Source organism: Equus przewalskii, chromosome 12 (assembly GCF_037783145.1).
Source record: "Equus przewalskii isolate Varuska chromosome 12, EquPr2, whole genome shotgun sequence".
Classification (NCBI taxonomy): domain Eukaryota; kingdom Metazoa; phylum Chordata; class Mammalia; order Perissodactyla; family Equidae; genus Equus; species Equus przewalskii.
Window position 1 is genome coordinate 451,239 of NC_091842.1, and position 20,588 is coordinate 471,826.

Here is a 20,588-nt window from a genome sequence, read left to right on the forward strand (position 1 = left end):
CCAGGCCTTGCAAAGATTCAGCTTCCAGGGGCCAGCTCTGTGGCCAAGTGGTTAAGCTCTCACGCTCCGCTTCAGCAGCCCAGGGTTCAACGGTTAGGATCCCGGGTGCGGACACGGCACCGCTTGGCAAGCCATGCTGTGGCAGGCGTCCCACGTATAAAGTGGAGGAAGATGGGCATGGATGTTAGCTCAGGGACAGTCTTCCCCAGCAAAAGAGGAGGATTGGCAGCAGTTAGCTCAGGGCTAATCTTCCTTAAAAAAAAAAAAGGAGTGCTTGTTGAATGACTATGTGAGAGTCCATCTGCCTAATTTCCATCTCCTCGACTGAGTTGAGAGCTCCAATAGGTGTCGGCAGTGTTTGTCTCCCTCATTCATTCTGCCTGGTGAGGAGACCGACACACATATCGTCTGGGGGGCAGAAAGGAAGATGATTCGTTCCACCCCGGCCCTGGAGATGCTGTGGAGCACTGTGGTCTGAGACGGCTCTGCGGGCAGACCTCCTGGTGGGACCTCGGCTCTCCCCTGCCCGGCGAGGGGCCTTGGGCAACGTGCAGAGGCCCCCAGCGGAGCTTGGAGGGGATGCCACTGGTGGTGACGGCAGCTGATGCTGACTGAGGACTCACTCCGGGACGACCACCGGGCTGGGAACTTTTCCTGGAAGACACCCTTAAATCCCTAATAAAGGTGGGTGTTGCCCTAACCCCAGCTTATGGTGAGGGACCGAGGGACGAGAGGCTGGGAGTGCAGCATGAAGGCGCCGTGAGAGCCCCGAGGCTGTGAACACTAATGATGACGGTATTCACAGCGAGAGGAGTCATCTCCTCGGGGAGGCATCTAATTCCTCTCGGGAGCAGACTCGGCAGGGGCCCTGGGGGGATGCAAGGACGAGGCCACGGGGGAGGAGAGAGGAAGACAGAGGAGGTGAGGGGAGAGCGGGAAGACGTCCGGAGGACGGGGTGGCTGCAGGGGGCTTCTGGGGACCCTCCAGTCGGCGAGAAGCCCCCACACAGGAGGCGGCAGGGGAACTTCAGAAGAACAGGGCTCTCTGCCATCCAGCTCCCGAATCGTCCCCGACGTGGGTCTGCGATGCGAAAGTTCACCCCAAAATGTCAGTGATGTCTGATGTGCGCGTTACTCCCCGGTGTGGTTTTGGGGGTGCAGGCAGACTCGACGAGCTGAGGATGGCCCCCCCCAGGCGGCGGCCAGCAAGAAGCCGAGGCCTTGAGTGCCGCCACCACCCAGGGGCGCCTGGAAGCAGATGCTGCCGGCCGAGCCTCAGACCAGAACCCAGCCCCAGAGTCAGGGGACCCAAGGGAGCCGTGCCCGGACTCCTGACCCACGACCTGAGAGATAATGGGTGTGTGGTTTTAGTCACTAGCCTGTGGTACCTCACTACACAGCAACTGATAACCAGTCCACAGGGGAATCGAGGAGACGAGGCTCGGCTTACGTCTGGGCTGGTGCAAGATGAGAGAACAGCAGGAGGAGAGCCACAGACGGGACGTTCGTGTCCCTAAAATTCACAGTTAAACCCTGACCCCGGGGGATGGTGACTGGAGGCGGGCTCCGGGGTGATGCAGGCCGTGGGGTGGGGCCTCAGGATGGGAGGGGTGCCCTGATCGAGGAGGCCCCGCAGAGCTCCCCGCCCTCGGCCACGTGAGGACGCAGCGAGAAGACGGCCGTCTGTGAACCAGGCCCTCACCAGAACCCGACCTGCAGGCACCTCGATCCTGGACTTCCAGCCTCCAGACTGGGAGAAATAAGTGTCTGTCGTTTACAAGGCCCCCAGCCTGTGGTCTCTGGTACAGCAGCCCGAGGGGACAATGACGGGGGAAACAAGCAATATCGAGCGATGCCATATACGAAAATACATTATGAGGGTAAAAGAATTAAAATATTATGAATCTGGCATTCATAATATAATAATCTTAATAAATAAATAATATAATAATATTAATTAATAAATAACATTCTTAATTGTTAAGAATTAACATTAATTCGTAAGAATTAAGAAGTAAGAGGTCAGAACAAAGAGGCCAGAAATAATCCCAAATGCTTACCAGATTTTGTATATGATAAAGGTGTCACCATATATTAGTGGGGAAAATAATAACCAATAAATAGTTTGGAGAGAACTAAACAGCCTACCGGAAAAAAAATTAAGTGTTTTTTTTTGCTGACTATGTCACTCTTTATACAGATAAATCAAAGATTTCAGTATAAAAATTGACACTGTAAAATTAACAGAAGAAAAGTTGGGAAAATATTTTATAACCTTGGGGCAGAGGAGGCCATTCCAAACAAAATACAAAATCCAGGAGCCATGAATGTAAAAGTGGATATATTCGGCTAGCTACATAAAAATGAAATTTCTCCACATAAAAAAACCCTACGTTCAAAAGACAAACAAAACAAGAAATATACTTATAACACAGATCACAAAGGCGTAATTTCCTTAGCAGAAAGATACCCGTCTTCACTCAAAATGAGAACAATGCAAATTAAAACTACACAGAGATACTATTTTTTACCCATCAGATTAGCAAAAATCCCAAAGTCTGATAACACTGTTTTAGCAAAGGTGTGGGAAATGGGTGGTCTCGTGCACTGCTGGTGGGAGTGCAAACTGACATGGCCTCTATTGAGACCAATTCAGGAAAAGTCTATCAAAAATCTAAATGCACAGATCATCTAGCAATTCCACTTTGCTAGATTTATCAATAACTTGATAACATGTATCAATACCTCAGAAAACTCTCCTTATTCATGTGTTGTTCTGCACACGGGCAAACGTGTTTGTGTGTCTGTATGCTTCCCCAAGTGCACAAAAATGCGTGAAACAAAAGATTGGGAGGAAAAACCTAAATGTCCATTGACAGGGGTCTGATGAAATATATTACAGCACATCCAGACAGTGGAATATTATGCAGCTGTTAAAAAGGATACAGGGGCTCTGTACGAACTAATATTAAACAATCTCCAAGGTATGTTCTTAAGTGAAAAAAAAAGGAAAACCAGGGTATGACCTTTGCACAGTATGCTACCATTTAAGAGGTGAAACTGCATATCAGTGTATGTTTATTCGGGCACAGAACATTTCCGGAAGGACACGGAAGACGCTCATGACAGAGATTCCCAGTGGGAGGGGGAAATGGATGTCTGAGGGAGAGGGAGAGAGGCAGACTTGCTTTACTATTTACTGTGTCCTTGGGTAGCTTTTGAATCTTATACCATTTGAATATATTATCTATTCAAATATAAGTGATTTTCCTTACATTAGTTTTTTTTTTTTAATCTTCCTGGAAAAGATGGGGAATTCAAAACATCCATTATTTTCACTCTCTCCCCAAACCATGCTAAAACCACAATAGGGGGGATTTTGTTTTTAAAGGCACAAACCCCCGAGGACTGGGGGAGCTGGAGAAGCCCTAACGAGGTTTTGGAAGCCTGAAAGGGGGCGGGGGAACAGTCACTGCCCTATTGGAACCAAGAAAGCTGAACTGAAAGCCGGCAGAGGGGCAGGTCAAGAAGGCCCAGTTCGTACCTCAGAATCCTGCAGAGCCCTAGGAATGGTTTACCAGATGCCCCGAAGTGGAGTCTATGGGGTGGAAGAGCTGTACCTACCTCCTGATCAACACGCTCCCCTGCGTTGTCACGTGGTGACCTCTTGCTCTCTCCCCACCTGGCTGTCAGCTCCGTGAGAAGGAGGAACCCCACGCACTTTGACCCATGGTTGTATTCCAGAGCCTAGCGGAGTGCGCAGGAAGGTCACACGTCCCGTAAATATCTGTTGGATGAAACGACGAGTAAACCGACCAAGTGTTCCTTGCTAAACTCTGTTTACTATTCTGATTTAAAGAACACGCTCAGTAACATATGTAACCGGGACATTGAACAAGGAACCTGGAATTACTTGGAAATCACTGTTTCCTCACCTCTCGAGGGATCTTTAAAATTTATTCGGTGGAAGAGGAAGGTCTTTCTCTAAATTCTACAGGTCTGTTAAGAGGTAAACCCAGTGTCAGCTCAGTCCTATGTGTCCAGTATTACAAAATAATTAAAATCTAACCTAGATTTAGAGTTAAAATGTTTCCGCTCCTCCAGCAAGGCCCTTCGGCTGGGGGCCGGCTGGGAAAGGAGAGAGATCCATTTTCTTTCCCTTTCTCACTCTCCCATCCACCCTCCCCAAGCTCGCTAATGGGTTCTGACGTCTCCCACATGGGGACAGCTTCTGGCAGCAGGAATTCTCAGGAAGTCACAGCCCGGGTCACTGTGTCAACATCAGGGACCTCAAGGAAATGGAATCCTAGAACATGTGGTGTTTTGTGACTGGCTTCTTTCACTTGGCATGTTTTTGAGATTCATCCACATTGCGGCAGGTGTCAGCGCTTCATTCCTTTTTAAGGCTGAATAATATTCCATTCGTATGGGCGGGCCACATTTCGTGTATCCATTCATCCCCTGACGGGCACTTGGGTTGTTTCCATCATTTGCCTATTGTGAATAATGCTGTTGTGAACACGGGTGTGCAAATACCTGTTTGAGTCCTTGCTTTCACTTCTTTCAGCTGTAGATCCAGACGTGGAATCATACGGGATCCTACGGGAATCCTATGTTTAATTTTTTGAGGAACGACTATACTGCTTTGCACGGTAGCTGCGCTATTTTACATTCCAATGAGCAATGCATAATTTCTCCACATCCTTGCAAATGCTTGTTAGTTTCTGGGGGGTTTTTTGTTTTTGCTTTTTTTTTAAATAATAGCCATCCTAATGGGTGTGAGGTGGTTGCCAGGCCTCTCCAATGCCAGGCACGGGCGCAGCTCAGTGTCGTTTCTGCCACATTCCATTGACCAAAGCAAGTTACAAGGCCAGTTCAGATTCAACATCAGGGGAAAGACCCTGGACGTGTGCGAAGGGATGAGAAATGCTGGTGACCATCTTTGGAAAATAACTACATTTAATATATACTCTGTCGGGTATTTATAGATATGGCTTATAGAAATTCTTTTCTAGTCCTAATTTGCCAAAGTTTTTTTTTAAATCACAAATGGATGTCAGATTTCATCAAATGCTTTTTCTGCATCTACTGAGATGGTCACATGACTTTTCTCCGTTTTTGTTTTTTTTTTTTAATGTGGTAAATTACATTAATTTTTTTATGTTAAGCTAACTTGCATTCCTGGAATGAACTCAGTCTGGTCACAATGTAATATCCTTTTTGAAATCCCTTATTTCCAGATTTAATTTGTTAATATTTTGTTTAGGATTTCTGCATCTGTGTTCAGTGAAAGAAATTGCTGTACATTTCTTGATCCCAAAAGGTGACCAAGGTTATGACGCCGGCCTCAAGAAATGAGTCAGGAGATGCTCCCTCTTCCTGTTTTTGGAAAGAGGTTATTTAAGACTAGACTTATTTCCTTATTAAATGTTTTGAAGTGTTTGCTAGTAAAGCCATCTGTGCTTATAGCCTTTATCGTGGGAAGCTTTTCAATCATAAATTTAATTTCTTCAATAAGGATTAGTCTCCTCTGGTTTTCTATTTCCTCTTCTTTTTTTCTTAAAGCTATCCTTTTTGGTGAGGAAGATTGGCCCTGAGCTAACATCTGTTGCCAATCTTCCTCCATTTTTTTTTTTCTCCCCAGAGCCTCGGCACAGAGTTCTAGGTCATTCTAGTTCTTCTGTGTGGGACGCCACCTCCACATGGCTTGATGAGCGGTGCCACATCTACACCCAGGATCCGAACCAGTGAAATCCTGGGTTGCCAAAGCGGAATGCGAGAACTTAACCGCTCGGCCACGGGGCCGGCCCCTCTATTTTTTTCTTGCGGAAGTTTTAGTAAATTGTTTTCCCAAGACTTCTCTATTTCATGTACGTTTCTGACATAAAGTGGGTTTTGTTATTCTTTAGTATCTCTTTAATGTCTAGAACCTGAAGTGACAGGCCCTCTTACACCCTTTATGTTGGTATTTTGTGTTTTCTCAGTTTTTTTCCTTGTCCGTCTTGACAGAGGCTTATGAATTTTATGAGCCTTTTAAAAGAACAAACTCTTGGCTTTACTGACAGTCCCTATTGTACGCTTGTTTTTCTATTTCATTAATTTCTGTTCTAACCTCTATTATTCTCTTTCTTTTACCGTGTTTGGATTTGTCTGGATAATTTGCTATTGGGGGAAAAAAAAAAGCAACACTCTTTACCCAACATAGGCAACTAGAAGCCACGATAAAGGTGTTTGTGGAATTAAAGAAAAACATCTGATATCAATTTGACTCTTGTCCCTTTGAAGGCTAACTGTTCTTGTCAGACAGTCTTCCGGACTTTTCTGCTGGTTTTTGATAGCCTTAAATTTCACCAGCTGCTGGTGTGGCTCTTTGGCACTCCATGAATCCTTCAATCTAAGGTCTCTCATTTTTCTCTAACTCTGGAAAACTCGTCCCCATCATCCTCCCAAACATCTCCTACTCTCCGTCTGCATCATTCCTTTTTCTGGGACATCTGTGAACCAGATATGAGCATTTCTGCTCCTATCACCCACATCTCTTACTGTTCCTTTTATATAGCTTCTTGTTCCTGTTTCACACTGTGCTCAGATAAAGACCTTTCTCTCTTTTATAGGCATTTCACTTATTTTAATGAGTTTGTCCTTCCATTCTCCTGCCCCGGCTTCTGTAACAGTTTATTTCTATTCAGTCTGGCAGTGTTTGGGGAAAGTGGGCAGGTCAGATCCTGTCTAAATACTGACGTGGCCACCACCACAACCAAGATATTAAGTACCATCAGTATACAAGGCTCCCTCATTTGCCTCCTCGATAGTCACACCCAGCGTCACCCCAAACCCCTGACGACCACTAACCTCTTCTCCATCTCTGTAATTACGTCCTTTCACGGATGTTATGTAAACGGAATCACGCTATAGGTATCCTTTTATGATTCTCTTTTTTTGCTCAGCACAATCCCCTAGAGATTCATCCAAGTGGGTGCATATATCAGTAGTTGATTCCCTTTTACTTCTGGGTAGAACTGTGTTAATTTCCCCCGTTTAAAGATCCTCCTGTTGTCTGTTACTGATTTCTAGTCTGATCCCGTTGTCAGCAGAGAACATGCTCTATATGATTTCAATTCTTTTGTATTCGTTGAGGTTTGCTTTATGGCTGAGAATATGGGCTATCTTGGAATATGTTCAATGGGCACTCGAAAAGAACGTACATTCTGCTGCTGTTGGGGGCAGTGTTCCATAAAGGTCTATTCACCCTGCCGGTGGACGGCAGTGTTCTGTATCGTGTCTGATCGTCTATATTTCTACCAACTGCTGAGACTGGGCACTGAAGTCCTCCTCTTTATGTGCTGCTCTTTCTCCTTTCAGCTCCACCAGTTTTTGCCTTACATATTTTGAAGGTCTGTTGGCTGGTGCATACACATCTGAGATCACTTCATCTTCCTGGTCAATTGATCTTTTTATCATTGTGTAATGTCCCTCTTGCCCCAGAGAAATGTCCCACGTTCTGAAGTCTACTTTGGCTGATATTAATATAGTCACTCTGTTTTTTTTAACATTAATGTTTACGTGATATATCTTTTTTCATCCTTTTTTGTTTTGTTTTATTTTTTAAAGATTGGCACCTGAGCTGACAACTGTTGCCAATCTTTTTTTTTTTTTCTGCTTTTTCTCCTCAAATCCCCCCAGTACATAGTTGTATATTTCAGTTGTGGGTCCTTCTAGTTGTGGCATGTGGGACGCCGCCTCAGCGTGGTCTGACGAGTGGCGCCATGTCTGCACCCAGGATCCGAACCAGCAAAACCCTGGGCCGCCACAGCAGAGCGTGCGAACTTCACCGCTCGGCCACGGGGCCAACCCCATCCTTTTATTTTCAATCTACCTATGTCACTAAATTCAAAGTGAGCTTCAGCATACAGTAAACAACATATAGTTGGGTCGTGGTTTTTATATTCATTCTGTCAATCTCCGTCTTCTAACTGGTGTGTTAGGCCATTTACATTTAAAGTAATTATTCATATGTTAGGCCTTAAGTCTGCCATTTTATTATCTGTGTTTTCTCCCTCTCTCGTGCCTTACCGTGGGATACTTGAACATTTTTTAGAATTCCACTTTATCATGCTTTTGAGTACATCACTATGTTTAGTTTTCTTAGACGCTGCTCTAGACGTCACCATATACATATGAAATGACGTTTGACATCAAGTGCCGTGTAGAAACCTCACTCCCATCTACATCTCTCTACGCTTCTCACTTTTCAAACATCATTCTCACAAATATTTCCTCCACATCCACTGAGCACCGTATCAGTGTTTTACGTTTTGTTCCAACCATCAGATATGATTAAAGAAACTCATGAGGTGAAAGATGGTCGGTTAGGGTTTCTTCTATTTTTACCCACTCCGTTGCTCTTAACTTTCTGAAGGTCCCCACCTTCGTCTGTCACAATTTTCTTTCTGTTCGCAGAGTATCCTTTAGCTCACTCAAGGGTCAGTCAGTCTGTTCGCAACAAATTCCACGATCCTGCCTTCATCTGAGACTATCTTTATTCCTCCTTCCACTCCTAAAGGCTAGTTTTGCTACTAGAGGATTCACAGTTGATGGTTCTTTTCTTTCAACACTTGAAAAACGGATTTCTTCCTTCTGGCCTCTGTGATTTCGGATGAGAAATGTGCCGTCGTTGACACTGGCCTTCCTTTCTAGGCAGTGTGTCACTTTGCTCTGGCTGTTTTCAGTATTTTTTCCTCTGTCTTGAGTTTCCAGAAATCTACTTACGTGTCTTGGTGTTTATGTCCAGAGGGCTTACCCTAGCCAGGGCTCCTCAGCTTCTTGTATCTGTGGGCTATGCCTTTCACCAAATTTGGGAAGTTCTCAGCCATTATTTCTTCAAATACCTTTCCAGCCCGTTCTTCCTCCTCTTGCCCCAGGACTCTGGCGATACAAACTATTGTCCTGCAGATCTCTGGGGCTCTGTTCACTTTTTTTCCAGTCTGTTTTCTCTTTCTTGCTTTGCGTAAGTCCTACTGCTCTAAGTTCCCTGACTCTAACCTGTCACCCCCACTCCGCTCTTGTGTCCATGCAGCGAGGTGCCTGGTGATCACTGTGTCCAGGGATGGACACGACATTGTTTTGGTTACTGTACTTTTCAGTTCTGTAATTCCCACTTCGTTCTTTTTATAATTTCTATTTTTTTACTAAGAGTTCCTACTCTCTCACTTGTTTCAAAAGAATTCATATTTTTTGAAGTACTTTTATGACTGCTTTAAAATCCTTGTCAGATAATTCCAAATCTGGTTCACCCTTGCACTCATGTGAGTTGTCTTTTCATTTCAATAGTGGTATTCCTGGTTCTTGGTATGACAAATGATTTTTTTAATGTATCCTGGACATTTTGGCTATTATGTTAAGAGACTCCTGATTTTACCTAAACTTTCTGTTTTAGCAGGAAGTTGCCCTGTTTAGGTTTAGCGTGTAGATTTCAGCCAACTTCTGTGGTCTGTGGTTCCAACGACAGTTTTATTTTTGCAGCCCTTGCAATGCTCTCCCGGTCTGCTTTATTAATCTGACACTGCTGTTGCTCAGTCCTTGCTGGTGACGTCTACAGGGTTGGAAGCACTTCCCCAGGCAGCCTGATGTTGCTGCTACTGCTGCAGGAAGAGCCAGGCAGCGCCTGGTGGTCCTCGGTATCCTTGTGCCACCAGGTGGAAAGCTGGAAGAAGTCAGGCCCCACCGACACCAGCCCTGTAGTGGGTGCTGCCCCCCAGCACCACAGTCGCATAGCCAGGGTCAGGTGGGCTGCAGACGCTTTGACCGTGATGCCACAGGCAGACTGCGGGGTGGGGTGTGGCTCCCCACCCAGGTCTCAGCCAGGCCTTCCCTTTAACCAGTTCTTCAACCAGAGCGAGGAGCATTTCCTGGCAGGTTTTTTTTTTGCCTAGGCGATGCTTTGCCTTTGTCAAATGAGCATTTGTTACGGAGAGCCCCAGGGTGTCTGACAGCTCAACAAAGACCCCAAGGGAAAGTGGAATGTGATGCTCCTCCTCAAATGCTGGCACCTGTGGCCATGCTGCCCCTCCCTCTGCAACCCTTTCGTGACCTCCCCTCGCCCCCTCGTGAACTATCACTGACCCTCCCTATGTCACCCCTGCTATCACTCCTCGTGGAACCCTGTGCTGTCCATTCCCGAGCACCATGGCAATGACACACTTATTACTGTGATCATTCACTTCCCAGTTCTATCTCCTGTCACCAGACTTAGAGCTGTGACAGTAGGCACACGCAGCATTTCTATGTCACGGTGTCCCTGGTGCCTCAGGCAGAGCGGGCCCAACACATGCCTGTTGGAGGAGAGAGCGGTGAGGGGTTACCGAACACCACCTAAAGACATTCAAGAGACACGACCGTGGCATATTACCACCACCACTTTACCAAACAAACGTCAACCACAAAAATCAGCGGTCAAGTTGGAAAGAAAGTTCAGTCCTCAGAATCGAGGACGTTTTGATCTTTGGAAACTTGTTCAGGGCATTGTCACAGAGGGGTGGGCTGGCTAGCCAGATCTGGGGACCCCCGGCTGCGGTGGGCTCCGCCCTGTGCCCCAACCCTCCTCCAGGTGGTGCAGCCGAGCCGACGTCCAGCTCCCCCAGACGGCTGCGAGGCACGGGCACCGGGGACCCTCGGCCTCAGCACCTCGCGTGTCTCCCTGATGGCCGCCTGGGACCACTCGCGCCCAGAGCCCAGCCCGGAGGGAGCCTCGGGGGGGTCTGGCCGCAGGACCCACCGGAGTCCGTGCTGGAGCTGCCCCCACCACCTGGGGGACGCGAGGCCGCGCAGGGAGGCTCCTCGTGCGTCCGAGGGCGCCGCGCCCCACTCATGCCGTGATCCCGCAGCGACCTGGGCTGGAGCGGCGCCGCCCCACTTCCCTGGAGCACGCGGGTCCAGTTCGTGCACCTGCCGGGCCACCGCACGTGGAGCCCGGGAGGCGCATAGCGCAGGCGCAGAACGAGCGCTGTGCTTCCGGCCCACGCGCTCAGGCCGGAAGTCCTCGAGCCGCGCCACGGGCCCCGCCCCTCCGCTCCCCAAGTCCCCGGCCCAGGCGCTTCCCGGCCCTCCACTGCTCCCCCGGACCCTGCGGCCCCCAGCCCCCAGCCCCGGCCCCCCGGTCTTCCCAGGGCCCTGGCCCCCAGCCTCTGCCCCCGCCGTGTCCTGTCCGCGCCCCGAGCTGTCAATAAAGTTGCGTTCGGAGCCGACCGGAAGGCGGGCCGTAATCCGCGCCGCGGCCGTCGTAAAAGTGCCGGTTTCCCCTGGCTACGGGCAACGCGAGGAAGATGGCGGCACTGGTGGCGGCGGAGGCCGCAGCGCCCCCGGGCCCGGCCGAAGCGGCTGAGGCGGCGGAGCTGAGCCGCGCCCTGAGCCGTCTGCTGCCCGGGCTGGAGGCCGACAGCAAGCTGGGCCGGCGGCGCGCGCTCGAGGCGCTGCAGCACCTGCTGGAGGCTCGGCCCGAGGCGCCCGCCGCCGACCCCGCCGCCGCGGCCGCCGCCTTCCAGGGCCCGTGGGCGCGCCTGCTGCTGCCGCGCCTGCTGCGCTGCCTGGCCGACCCGGCCGAGGGCTGCCGCGCGCTGGCCGCGCACCTGCTGGGCCTGGGCCTGCGCCGCGCCGCGCGCCCCCGCGACGCCCTTCCGCGCCTGCTGCCCGCGCTGGCCGCGCGCCTGGCCGGCCCCGAGCCCGCGCGCCGCCCGCCCGAGGCCTGCGAGGAGCTGCGCCTGGCGCTCGTGCAGCTGCTCGGCCTGGCTGTGAGCCTGGGCGGCGCCGCGCTCGCGCCCTACCTGGACGACGCGGTGCGCGTGCTGCGCTGCACGCTGCTCGACCCCTTCGCCGCCGTGCGCCGCGAGAGCTGCGAGTGCGCCGCCCGCCTGGCGCGCGCCACCCCAGGTGCCCGCCCCGCCCCCCTTCTCCCCCCGCCCCCCAACCTCGGACCGGCCCTGAGCCGGTGGTCTCCTCCTGGACCCCCTCGCGCACTCCACGCTCGATGCCCGCCTAGCCCGCATCTCCCCACCCCCTGCCTCGGGCCGGCCCTGAGCGGGTGGTCCCCTTCTGGACCCCCTCTCACGCGCCACCGCAGGTGTCCCCCTCCTCACCCCCTGCCTCGGACCGCCCCTGCCCCTCCCTGAGCTGGTGGTCCCCTCCTGGACCCCCGCAGCCGCCCTGCTCTTTTCCATCCGGTGTTTCTCAAAATGCAGACTTCCGGAGACCACCCATGAAATTGTGTTCAAGCGTGTCTGGGATGGGGTGCGTTCTGATAGCTGCCTCTCGCGGGGGGGTTGGGGGGGGCTGTAATCCGGGTGCCTAAGGGAACACACTGAGAAACACCACTCCCATCTTTCACCACTTTTCGTCCCCGTTTCTCACGGAGTCCACCTGTCTTCTCTGTGTGGCTCGGACTGCTGTCCTGAAGGGAGGCAGGTTGCTTCTCTTTTGCTGCCTTTTAATCCATTCTCCATTGCTTTAAAAACCTAGTCTTAACAGGATGTTCCGTTTTCCTAAGTAGCCGGTTCTGCAGGGTCTTGCCCCAGTTTCCTGTCCTTGCTGTCTCAGGCTGGGACATGGGATGGTAGGGGACACCTTCTTAGTCCTTTTGGGAGGGCTTCCAGGAGGAGGGAGCGTTTAAGCGGAGGATCAGAGGTCGAGAGGGAGCCAGCCTCGAGGAATAAGCTTGGCAGTGAGGAGCAAGAGGGAGGCCAGGGTGGCTGGAGGGAAGGAGGGGTGAGGCTGGGGGCCGATGGATTTGAATTCAGTGTTAAGTACAATAGGGGAGCCAGTGGAGGGTGCGGACAAGGAGTGTGATAGACTCCGGTTCTGGTTTATGAAAGGCGAGTCTGTGCTTGTGGGGAATGGACTACCGAGGTGGCAGCAAAGGAGATGAGGCAGCCAGTCGGGGGCCATAATCCATGTTTAGGTGTTGGCTTGGACTTGAGTGGGGCAGTCTGCTACAAGGGATGGAGGAAAAGGGACCGGATGCGAGATGCACTGCAGCCCCTGCCTTCCAGCCTTGGCCTGTTCCCTCACTAGAGTCTAAGTTCCGGAAGGGCGGGACCATGCCTCTTGGTACTCAGGGCACACAGCTCAGTGCCGGCCTGCAGTAGTGCTTACTGACTGTTGAGTGAAGTGCTGTTCCTCCTGCTTGAAGCAGCTCCCCACCTCAACCCTCCTCCCCTGCACCAGCGCTGCTGTGCGAGGCGCCTCCCTCCCTTCCCTCGCCCGAGGCTGGACTAGACCAGCTCCTGCCTGCATGTGAGGACCTGCCTGGGGGTTAAAGAGCTCACCTGGAGTCTCTGAAATAGCAGTCTCTGGGTCTCAGCGGCAGCATTGAGGCCAGAACTCCAAAACCAGAGCGTCAGCCTGGCTCTCCCTCGGGACCTTACCCATAGGAAGTGGCGTGGCGTCGCCTGGAGCGGTGCTGGTCCGGCTCCCTGCGCTAGTGCTGGGTGTCTGGCTCTGGGCGCCGCTGGGTGTGGAGACACAGCGTCCTTGGGCTCGGTTTTTCCTTTGGCCAGCGTCCCTCTCAGGCAGCAGCCCCAGGGCTCCCCTCACAGCGCCCATCTTCAGCTGAGGTGGGGCCAAGCCCCAGCCTTTTCCCTCTGGTTCCCCAAGCCTGTGGGTCATAGAGGTAATCTTTGGGTCACACACTTCTTGTGCTTCTCCTGGGGCCGGAGGTGCAGAGCTGTGCCTGGCAGGGCTGAGCCGTGTGCCGGCTTACAGCAGGGACCCGCTGGAAGGGGAAGGAAGGTCCGAGGCGCAGCGGCCTGTGCCGGGAGCCCGTGGGGTTGGGCGTGGCTGAGGCTCGTGGGCAGCAGCCCGGGTAACTGGTGGCCTCCCCTGTCTGCAGACCACTTCCACATGCAGTCGGAGTCTTTGATCAGCCCGCTGATGCAGACCATCTCCCACCAGCACTGGAAGGTGCGTGTGGCCGTCATCGAGGCCACGGGCACGGTGATCCAGTTCGGCAGCGGGAAGTCGGTGGACGACGTGCTTCCGCACTTTGCTCAGCGGCTCTTTGATGACGTCCCCCAGGTAAGGGGAGTTTCTCCTCCGGGCGGTCTCCCCTCCAGCAGAGGCATGCCCCATGCAGTTTCTACTCACTCGCCCCCTTTTCCTTTTTATAAAGATATTACATGTTACCGCAAATGTCCTTTCATCGCTCCCAGTCGTTGGGCGCTCCTACTTCACGTCTTTGAGAAGCTGACGGAGAGCTGAATTGTCTTAATGTATTTGTTGTTCTTAGTTCCAAGAATGTGGAAGGGGACTATTTCCTCTTAGGAACAATGTCTAAACTGCGTGTCCTCCACGGTTGGCAGAGGCGTCTTCGCTGTGCCCATCCATCAGGCAGATTTAGCTGAAAAGCCACAGTGGTTCATGACCCAAACCGCAGAGGACAGGTTGGAGGGTAACTCGTTCTGCTGGGCTTTGGGGCCCGCTGAGAGGTGGACGGACAGACAGATGGGGATCAGAGTACTGGGGTTTTTGTTGGCAGAAGTCAGCTCGGGGGGCATGTTGTGGGTCTGAGGCCACAGTTGGCTTATAAACCTTGGCCAGCCCCAACTGCCGGGAGCAGGGCCGAGGCCCCTGAGGGCAAGCGTTCTCCCAAAGGGTGCGGATCACAAGGGGGAGCTCGTGCTCATGGTCACACAGGGTGAGAGGCCCAGTGGGTGCTGGCAGGAGTCATCCAGAGCGGTGAGAAAGGGCCCCTGCCTCGGCCACCTCCGGCTGCTTCACGTCCCGCTGGCCGTAAAGCACACCAATGAGAGGTGGCGTGGCCTGCTCGCCTGTCGTGGGAACGTTAGCCACTCGCATGCAGCACTGTGCGCCAGCCTCTCCCATGTCTCATCCACGCACCGTCTTCATTAGTTCTCACAGAAACCCCTCCTGTCTGCTTCACTTCCCCGGGGGTTTGGAGGCTGTGTAATCCAGCTGGCGCTTGTCCCTGGCCCAGGTCTCGTGACATCGGGGACCACTCTCCTGCCTCCCAGCCACAGGCACACTGGGTTTCCTTCCCAGGCACTTTGTCCGTTTTGTTTTCTTTTTTTAAACGGCTTTATTGAGCTCCAATTCACATCCCATACAATTCACCCATGAATGGTATGTTTGTTGTGTTGAAACATTGACGTGTTCTGTGTTTTTGATATGTTACGTTATTAATTTTTAAGTTTTCTTGTAAAATATATTTAATATTAAGTTTGCCATTTTAACCATTTTAAGTATACAGTTCGGTGGCATTAAGAACATTCACGAGGTTGTGCAAACATCACTACAGTCCAAAACATTTTTTTGGTTTTTTTTGTTTGTTTGTTTGTTTTTAAAGATTTTTTTTTTTCCGTTTTCTCCTCAAAGCCCCCCGGTACATAGTTGTGTATTCTTCGTTGTGGGTTCTTCTAGTTGTGGCATGTGGGACGCTGCCTCAGCGTGGTCTGATGAGCAGTGCCATGTCCGCGCCCAGGATTCGAACCAACGAAACACTGGGCCGCCTGCAGCAGAGGGCGCGAACTTAACCACTCGGCCATGGGGCCAGCCCCCAGTCCAAAACATTTTTTATCATCCCAAACAAACTCTGTAGTCATTAAGCCGGAAATCCCATCCCCCCTCCCCAGCCTCTGGTCACCTCTGATCTTGCCGTCCCTCGGAACTGGTGTGTTCGGGACGGCTCACATAAGTGCAATCAACACGTGATCTGCTTCGACTGGCCCCGTTCGAGGTTCATGGTTGTGGCGTGTGTTGGTGCTTCATTGCTTTTTATGGCTTGCTAATGTCCGTCATGTGGATGGACCACGTGGTGTTTAGCCGTCACCCATCGATGGACATTGGGGCTGTTTCCACCTTTGGCTCTTGTGAGCGGAGCTGCTGTGAACACGGCTGTTCAGTGTCTCTTTGGGTTCCTGCTTCACTTCTCCTGGGCATGGACCGAGGAGTGGACTCGCTGGGTCCCGCAGTAACTCCAGGTCCGGCTTATTGAGGAACCACCAGTGTCGCCCACGGCAGCTGCACCGTTTTGCATTCCCACCAGCAGTGCACAAGGGTCCCGATTTCTCTGCATTCTTACAACACTTGTTATGCTGTTTTTTGTTTGTTTGTTTATAGCCATCCTGGTGGGTGTGAGGGTGCCTCCTGCGGCTTGGTTTGCATTTCCCTGACCATTGGTGACGTTGGGCACCTTTTGTGTGCTTGTTGCCAGTTAGTTCTTTTGTGAGCTGTAACATTCACCTCGTGTGACTCAGATACAGTTCTGCTGGGTTAGCACGGTGGGCAGGCAGCCTGGGAGGGTCGAGATGCCTTCTCTGATCACACGGAGAGGCTAGAGGTTCTCACCGCTTGTCACGGCTTCCCCCACTCCGTCCGACCTGAGCGGGCAGGGGGCGAGAGGAGCGGACTGGCTGCGCTGCGGGATGATGGCAGCCTCTCAGCGGGAGGCAGGCTTCCCGGAGCGGATGGTGTGAAGGCGGCAGAAGAGAGTCGCTCTGGGCTTTAGGGGCCGGGACAGGTGAGGACATACCAGGGCCGGGGTGACACAGCCCCTGCCCGGATGTCACTTCAGCTCTGCTGCCCGGGCTTCACCCTCAGGCTGTGTCCCTGAGGCGCAGCAAGGCTGCCAGTGGAGCGCACGCAGAGACGGAGGGAACCTTCCCCACGTAGAGCCTGAGTCTGTCCGCTCATCTCGTGGGGCCAGCTGGAGTGGAGTGACCGTGGGCACCGCTGACCCCTCCTGGAGCTGGGGTGGGGGGGCACAGCAGAATCGGGCTCTGCCAAGGGCGGAGGAGGGGGCAGGGCGCTAGGTGGGCACCAGCACTGCCCTGCACCTGCAACAGGTGCTGTTGCCGCTCCCCAGAGACCCGACTGCGAGGGCAGCTCCAGGAGCGAGGCCCCGCGTGGACGCCAGGGGAGAGCAGCAGCGCTGACCAGGGCGCTGTCTCAGCTTCTTCCAGCTGGAGGCAGAGCAGAAAAGGATGTGGCTTCCTTGTCACAGATCAAGTGCTTTTCCTCAAAACACTGTAATAACTATGTGTCGACAGCTGTCTATAAACAGTAAACTGCGTATGGATCGATAGCTGTCTAAATACTGTAACTATCGGCAGTTGTCTGTGTAGTGTAATCGTGTATCCATGGCTCTCGGGAAACACTGTGTTGATAACTCTGCAAACAGCTAAGTGTGAGAAAGCCGGCATCCCGTTGTTGGCCTAACTGGACGTTCGGTCCCCTGACTCGAGCATCCTAAGGTTTGCGTCCCTGCAGACGAGGAGGAAGTCGTGGGAGGACTGCTGCCATTGGGGCATCACGGGCAACGTTCTGTGTTTTGTTTGCTGACAGACTTTCCCAAAACTTCGGTCTGTGACTCCTTTTTGTTATTTAATATTCCAAAACAAGTGCTTTGCATTACTGAAACTATTTTCACTTTTATTTTTTCCCAGTGGGGTTTGATTTGCTCCCATACAGTTCCCAGGGCTGACTGAGGTGGGATTTCAAATCTGGCTTCTCAGTTGCCCGCCAGCTTTCACGCTGGCTTGGGGTCTCGTTAACGGGGTCACCAGGGTCCCTTACAGTGAGTTGAAGGGGACATGATCGTGCTGTGCTTTTTGCTTGGATGTCAGCTCTGGGCCTCAGCATCCTGAGCTCACTTTGACGTCAGCCAGCACTTCGCAGGTGCTGGGTCTCCTGCAGACTTCGGCCCCCAGGACTTCGCAGGCATCCTGTGGGCGGCCCAGGCCGCGAGGGATCCTGCCCACAGTCTGGGCGTGAGGTCCTCACAGCCTTGGAACATTTAGAAAACTCTCAGCAACTGCCGGGCGCCCAGCCTGCTGGACTGAATCCTGGGTCGTTGAGCTCCATCGTCAGGGGCTGCCTGGAATCAGCCTGTTCTTAGTGCTTTACCTGAAGTGACCCCTTTGGTCCGTGCAGCCCCCTGTGGGCGGGAGACTGTGAGGATCTCTGTCTTACCAGCGAGGAACAGGGCACAGAGAGGTTCCAAGCTCACCCAGGTGGCACAGCCAGCTCAGTACGGGCAGTCCAGCTCCCAGAATTCTCTCTCTGGTGCTTCCTCACCACCAGCCTCCAGGACATGTCTGAGGACGTGGAAAGGCGGGTGTCCCAGGGCCACAGGGGCTGACCTTGCTTCCTCTGGGCCAGAAAGGCCCACACGTCTGGCTGCGTGCAGTGTCCAGGTGAAAGGGCGCCAGGCTCAGGTTAGGTCGTCATCCGTAAAGAGTGGTGTGTGTCCATCTCGGCCCTTGGTTGCCCTGGGGTCCCCCTCACTTCAGGAACTCGCTGCGTGTTGCTGGTCTCTGACTGTGGGCGAGGAGGTTTCAGTTAGAAGGTTGGTCCCGTGTGCTGTGTGTGGTGCGGATGTGGCTCCGACCCGCTGCTCAAGCTCCTGGGACGTGACCTGCGTGGGCGTCCCGTGGGAGCCGCCGGCAGGGCCGGGTTCAGCGGGTTGCAGCTCACCTGGCCTCACCTGCCCCACTGCTGGTGGCCCCGTGGGCGTTCGGCTCAGGCCCTGAGGCCTTTCTGAGCACCTGCCCTCTGCCAGCACCTGATGGAGCGCAGGAAGGAGAGGTGCTGCCCCAGTCATTGCCCGGGACCTGGTGGGATCAGTGCCAGGCACCTCCCAGCTGCTCAGGAGCGATGCATGGTGGCGTGGAGGGGTGGAGGGGCGGGCGGGTGGAAGGGTGCAGGGCGGGGGGGGAAGTGTGAATGTGTGCTCTGCCTGAGTGGGTGACAGGGGAGTCCTAAGGTGAGGAATGAGGGAGGATGCTCACCACATTCCAGAAAGCCCATGGGATGCAGATTCCTGAACCCAAGAGCCCTTGGGGCGGGACCCTGCCAGAATGAACTGGCGCAGGCTTCCAACTCCCATCCTACGGGTGGGGCCTGTTGCTGCTCCTCTCCCCTCCCCCACCCTCCTCTCCCCTCCCCCACCCTCCTCTCCCCTCCCCTCTCTTCCCCTCTCTGCTCCCTTTCTCTCCTCTCCCCTCCCCTCCTCTTACCTCCTCTCCTTTTCTCTTTCTCCCACCTGAATCCAAATGAGGGAAAAGTAACAACAGAAATTTACCATGGACGTTCATATCCACCTCACAGACTTCATAAAGGTTATGCTGAAATTTTTCAGATTTTAAAACAAGAATGTCCCAGATTCAGTGGAAGCCCTCTTCCTCTTTAATTGGATTGAATACTATATATTTCAAGCAACATCTGATGTTATTAAAATATTTTGTTGATGCCATTAAAAGCTTTTTATGCTGAAGAGAGGAGTTTATTAAAATGACATAAAATCCTTAAAATCCGAGGCCTTCGGTCGGCGTGGTGGACACAGAGGGAGTGCTCCTAAGTGTTTTGCTTGAGACGGTCATTCGAAATCAAGGGCTGGGTAGAAAGATCTTTCCCCTGCCTCCCCCAGCCCCCAAATCTGAGGTCTGAAATGTTCGCGCTTGAGGGGTGAATTGGAAAGAGATGACTTCCCCCCGCCCGTGCCTGGGAGCTGCCTTCCGTTCTCTGTGGAACGTGACGAGGAGCGTCGTCAGTTGATAACACATGCTTAGCAGCTGACGGCAGGACATAGCACTAAATATCCTCGTTATGAAGAACTGGGCACGTTAATTTTCCTTGACTTAAGAACTTAAAGTGGGGGGCCAGCCCCGTGGCCGAGTGGTTAAGTTCGCACGCTCCGCTCCTGCACCCAGGGTTTCACCGGTTTGGATCCTGGGCGCAGACTTGGCACCGCTCATCAGGCCACGCTGAGGCGGCGTCCCACGTGCCACAACCAGAGGCACCAACAACTGGAACCTACAGCTATGTATGGGGGGCTTTGGGGAGGAGAACAAGAAAAAAAAGAAGATTGGCAACAGATGTTAGCTCAGGCGCCAGTAAAAAAAAACACGCAGTGGGAACTTGCGAGTTAACGGAGAACGGAAGACTGTCTTGTTTTCTCAGCGCTGTTTCGCATGCACAGTTTCTCCCTTTGGCTTTGCGCAGAGTCCCAGATGGAGCCGCGCGCGGTTCTCCAGCCAACACCCGCCATCCGCAGCCCTGCCTCGGGAGAAGAATGATTCTCCCTCGGCTCATTCGGCTTTTTTTTTTAATTGACATATTTCCCGCTTAGTCAGACTGTTACTTGGCAGCTCCGTTCCGCGCTGTTTTCTGAGCTGGGAGCAGAGGGCGATGTGTCTCACGTTCCTGCCGACACCAGCTCCAGGCCGACGGGCGGGAGCGGGCCGGCTGCCCCGGCGATGCTCGCTCAGGAGGTGGGAAGCTGAAGGCTCCTGCCTACAAGAGACGTGTCATCTTTGGGGACGTTGCAGTGACTGTCCTGGGCGTGGGGCCTGCAGGTGCCCAACACGGGGCAGGACGGCGAGAGGAGCCACAGCCAGCTGGATGGGCTCCCACAGCCCGTGGCCTCTGGTGCTGGGGCCCAGGCGCGGCCGGGTCACAGAGCTCTGGAGCGGGTCCTCCTGATGCCTGCCTGTCACCCTGCAGGGCCCTGCTCGCTCGCTCGGCGGTTCTGGCGCTGGCTGGTTGCAGTTGGGATGTTTTTAGCGCGTAGATTTGCCCAAGAG

The 20,588-nt window shown here is 52.9% G+C and overlaps 2 protein-coding genes across 5 annotated transcripts in view; one reads left to right on the top strand and one right to left on the bottom strand.

Annotated features, from left to right (window-relative positions):
* PRKAR1B (protein kinase cAMP-dependent type I regulatory subunit beta) overlaps window positions 1–11,931 on the bottom strand; it is a 118,325-nt gene extending 106,394 nt beyond the window's left edge. The window contains exons 1-2 of one of the 3 annotated variants that reach the window (XM_070567247.1): window positions 11,820–11,931; window positions 3,625–3,787 (exon numbers count right to left, since the gene is read on the bottom strand). The gene's annotated coding sequence lies outside the window, so the exon portion shown is untranslated. Of the gene's footprint in view, window positions 1–3,624; window positions 3,788–10,774; window positions 10,985–11,819 lie in introns of those variants that run through there. The other 2 variants (XM_070567248.1, XM_070567246.1) reach the window with 2 other exon arrangements.
* Window positions 11,295–20,588, top strand: part of DNAAF5 (dynein axonemal assembly factor 5) — a 43,730-nt gene continuing 34,436 nt past the window's right edge. For both annotated transcript variants that reach the window (XR_011524652.1, XM_070567245.1), the window contains exons 1-2: window positions 11,295–11,925; window positions 13,880–14,064. Coding sequence is in view for 1 of the 2 variants with exons in the window: in XM_070567245.1 (XP_070423346.1) it covers window positions 11,322–11,925; window positions 13,880–14,064 (789 nt within the window). In the remaining variant the exon portion in view is untranslated. The remainder of the gene's footprint in view (window positions 11,926–13,879; window positions 14,065–20,588) is intronic.